A 4,079-nucleotide genomic window follows, 5' to 3' on the forward strand; every position below is an offset into this window, starting at 1 on the left:
AGCGGTGGCTCGGCAGAGCAGCGGCCGCTTCCCAGGCACTTGGGCTGGGGGCGACGGCCCGAAAAGCTGCCAGGGGTCGGCGTGGTGGGGCCACTGCAACGTGCCACATGCCGACAGTGGCTCCTCGTCGCCGTTCTTCCTGAGCAGAGGCATTTGGTGTTTTTTTATCTAGTCACAGCACTCTTGCCCACTGGTTTCAGCCCGCTATTAGGAGTGCCACTAGCAGTTTAGGATACGGCTTTTATTTTTCATTCTCTCTCCTTATCTAGGTAGATATTTATCAGGCTGTCTCAAAAGGTGTCAACGTAGTTTTCTTTTGCCCATGTGGAAAATAGCTGAGACTGTGCGGTGGGGAATGGAGGGAGTCATGAATGATAGTTTGTGGTGTGATTACAAAAAGACTAATCAGCAGGAAATAGTATTGCAGGAAAATGAAAAAAAAAACCAACTTATTTTTCCACCAGAAAAATAAATTAATGTAAGCTTGGGAAAATGTCTGCTGGCAATATTACTGCATTAAATTAATTACTTTTGAAGCTTGATGTGAGTGGTGGCCTGTAGAATTGGCACTATTTGCCGATGTGGAGCCCCTCGTGATGCCCTCTGGTATTATGGATGCGCTCTGCAGCAGAGTGGAAGAATTGTGCCGAATATCCAGACTGTATTTTCCAGTGCAGACTACTGAGAACTGAATGTCAGATAGGGCAGAAGAAAAAACAAGGAGTGCTGTAATGTCATCTGTAGTTGACACACATGGACATATGAACACTGTAGATTTTTGTGCATGAGCTGTTGTAAAACCACAGGTGAATGAATGCCTGGAGTCTGTGGAAATCAGGAGCCATTTGTACACTGATTTCCTAGGAAGGAGGAAATAAAGCTTGTTAGCTAGCAAGCCACATTTTCTGCCTTTATGCACACTTAGACCACTTAAACAAGATTTATCCCAACATTTAACATAATAGACCATCATATTGGTGTTTTATATTTTCATCAGTGTTTTACACTGGTGTCGTTACGTCCATTTAGTGTACTGGTACACATTTCCTTAGTGCAGATAGGGCTCTAGACTGCTCTAGAAATATCTGGCAAAGGTTAATTCCCTTTTAACGTGATTTCTATTGCTGCATATCCATATGAATATATGGAAATACATATATATATATATCCACCAGACAATTTTCAGTTTGCCACTGAAGTTTCCTCTTCTTATCTTTCTGTGTTCTTGAGATGCTTGGCTACTCAAAATTCAGGGTCATATAGATTGTTTAACCAATGAGAAGAAATTAATGATGGTATTAGAGAACTTTGGCATAACTCAGTTTGTGTACAGGAATTCTGGAGTGCAGGGAGAGCTGTACAACAAGGTATTTGCAAATAGCCCCTAGTGAAGAGCTCAGTGCCTGGGGTCTCCCAGAGCTGCATCCCGGGGCTGCTCAGTGTGCTACATGTTCCCGCTTGTGTTCATTTCTCTGTCCTTTCCTTCTCCTCCACAAGAGTTGCCTCCAATCCCATACGTACTTGTTTTCCAGAGCAGTGTCCACTTAAAACACAGGGCTTCTGGTGCATCCAAATTTGTGAGATGTCTTGCATTTTCTATTATTTCGAGGGAAAGTGCCCTATCTGAAGTGAGGACTATTTTCACAGAAGGTTAACTAAGGTTATAGCTCTAGCAATAAGCAAAGTGATGGCTTCCCTGGGGAGGCAAAGGAGAAAATTGCCCGTAACTTGCTGTACTGTAACAGTGGTGTTGACATAAGTCAGTACTTAACATTACTCACATGCAGTGCTTGGGAGCAAACAGAAACAGCAAGTGTGGTTCACGTCACTCAGTGGACTTATAAGATCACTGTTAATCAGCCAGCATTCCTAACTCTCTATTATCTCCTGCAAGGAAGCATTTTTATTAAATGAAAACTTGCTTGTATGACTACTACATCTTGGTCAAAACACTGCCTTAAAAATACTGGTTTCTTTTACTGACGTTCTAGAGCTGTGATTTCTGTAGCAATCTCTGCAGTCTGGGCAGAGGCAGGAGGCTGTCACAGATTGCCTCGTAAGCTGCAGTTTTTAGCCTGTGGTCCCTTTGAAAGGCTCTGTGTAATGCTCCGAAGGAAAAATGAGCATAACGTCAGTAGACTTGATCATCCAATATGGACACATTCCTGCTGACTCCTAGTGACTGGATTTTCCAGTGTCCTCAAATCTGCCTTTGAAAATGACAAAGAAAGATTATTTTATAAGAACAAACTAATAGCAAACCCTTCTGCTCCACTATTGCGCAGAGGCTCAGCCTGATAATATGAAGTGTAAGTACAGTTTGAGCCCCAAGTGTGCATAGCCATAGTGGGAGACAGCAGGGCCTCATACTGCTTGACAAGCTGTGGGGGACCTCTAGAGCCGTGTTGTGTCTCTTCTGGTAGTTAATTTTGTGAAACTCGGAGGCTTTGTGGAACAGGGTTCTGTCTAATTGTGAAGTATAAATTCAGCGTAAGAGTTCAATGTTAGACATTTATGAAAACAGTTCTTCTTTATAATTGCTCTCTTCTGTATTAACTTTAGGTTATTAAAGGTAATCTGTGGCTTCAAAAAGAGATGGAATGTCTGGGAATGACAGGTATGTAACTGTTTTCTCTCTCTTTTCAGCGCTGTGGGAGTCCCAGGACTCCCAGGGCATGGGTGTGAAGGTGGGCAGGGGACTGGAGCTGTGCCCTGGTGGCCCGCTGTCATCCGTGGGACTGTTGATCCTGGGCCACAGGGGTGTGTTTGCTCAGAAGTTAGGAACGAGGGTGCTCTAGGCTCCCTAAACAGCTCATCTAGAATGGAGCCCCTGTGAGAAGCCCTTAGTTCGTACCCTGCTCTGAATCATTTTCAGGAGGAGCCCTTTTTCCTCATTAAACATAATGATGTAGGGGAGCACCCTCTGATGCCCAGCATTCCCAGTGTTGTGGAAAACACGTTACTTAATGCTGATCAAGACCTTGTTCCTTTTCAGCTAACTTAACCTCTGTGCGTTTACTAACACTGTTGCAATACTTACTCTTGAAGCTATTTTCAAAGACCTCTGCAATTACAATAACTAATATACTTTGTCCTGGACCAAGCTGTTAAAGACTCATAGATGTAGGGGGTCTGGAAGTGTTGCTGGGATACTAATACTCTTTACAGTGGGTATCGAGTACACTTGTCACTGATCTCAGATACACCGAGCATCTCCAGTGGTAGTAGCCTAATCTGATCGAAATAGGGTACCCTGATACTTAGAGAGGTCCCTTACAGCTTGGAGGAGCTGCGTCTGAAGGCTGACCGCCGCAGACTCTTTGTGTACATTTGGACAAATCACTTAGTTTTTCGGAGTCTCTGGTCTTTATTTTCTTTGTATAATAAATAGTGTGCTACCTTATGCAAGTGTGGTGGAGATGAGTACCCTGAAAGTTTACGACATCCTCATACAGCGCATTAACAGGGGCAATGCAACGTCTGAAATAGACCCACCCCATGGCTGCAGTTCCCCAAGAGATGATTTCATGACATGCATTTGCCAAGAAATTGCATGCTCTGAAGCAGTCATCTAGTGAGATGCCTCTAATTTCTTTGCCCTGTGCCATGGCTAATTCACAAATGAGTTTATTAATTTAAATACGAAAGCAAAGAATTCAGATTTGCTGAGCTTCCTTGTTTTTTTTTCTGTATTTATTCAATGTCATCTTTGCTGCTCACATCTTGCTTTCTGATGGATTGCAAATTATTAATGTACCATCCACTGAGAGAGCAAATGCATGTGGTTTAGTAGTTCAGAAGAACCTTCTGGTGCTGAAGAAAAAGTGGGTCTACTGGAGGTTTTTGACATGCAATATCTTTTTGTTAGTGGTTGAAAATAATGTGGCCAGCAGGACTAGGGAAGTGATTGTCCCTTTGAACTCGGCACTGGTGAGACCACACCCTGAATACTGTGTTCAGTTTTGGGCCCCTCATGACAAGACAGACATTGAGGTGTTGGAGCATGTCCAGAGAAGGGCAATGAAGCTCGTGAAGGCTCTAGAGCACAAGCCTTATGAGGAGCGGCTGAGGGAACTGGG

At 43.6% G+C, this 4,079-nt stretch overlaps 2 protein-coding genes across 2 annotated transcripts in view; one reads left to right on the plus strand and one right to left on the minus strand.

The window, feature by feature from the left end:
* The window catches only part of EVC (EvC ciliary complex subunit 1), a 56,831-nt gene extending 56,722 nt beyond the window's left edge, over positions 1-109 (minus strand). Inside the window, exon 1 of the mRNA XM_009273772.2 lies at positions 40-109. Within this exon, the coding sequence (XP_009272047.1) occupies positions 40-109 (70 nt within the window). The remainder of the gene's footprint in view (positions 1-39) is intronic.
* Positions 110-1,292: 1,183 nt separating this feature from the next.
* EVC2 (EvC ciliary complex subunit 2) overlaps positions 1,293-4,079 on the plus strand; it is an 84,748-nt gene continuing 81,961 nt past the window's right edge. Inside the window, exons 1-2 of the mRNA XM_019470623.1 lie at positions 1,293-1,367; positions 2,563-2,617. Coding sequence (XP_019326168.1) covers positions 1,293-1,367; positions 2,563-2,617 — 130 coding nt within the window. The remainder of the gene's footprint in view (positions 1,368-2,562; positions 2,618-4,079) is intronic.

Source organism: Aptenodytes forsteri, unplaced genomic scaffold (genome assembly GCF_000699145.1).
Source record: "Aptenodytes forsteri isolate BGI_AS27 unplaced genomic scaffold, ASM69914v1 Scaffold111, whole genome shotgun sequence".
Taxonomy (NCBI): Eukaryota; Metazoa; Chordata; class Aves; order Sphenisciformes; family Spheniscidae; genus Aptenodytes; species Aptenodytes forsteri.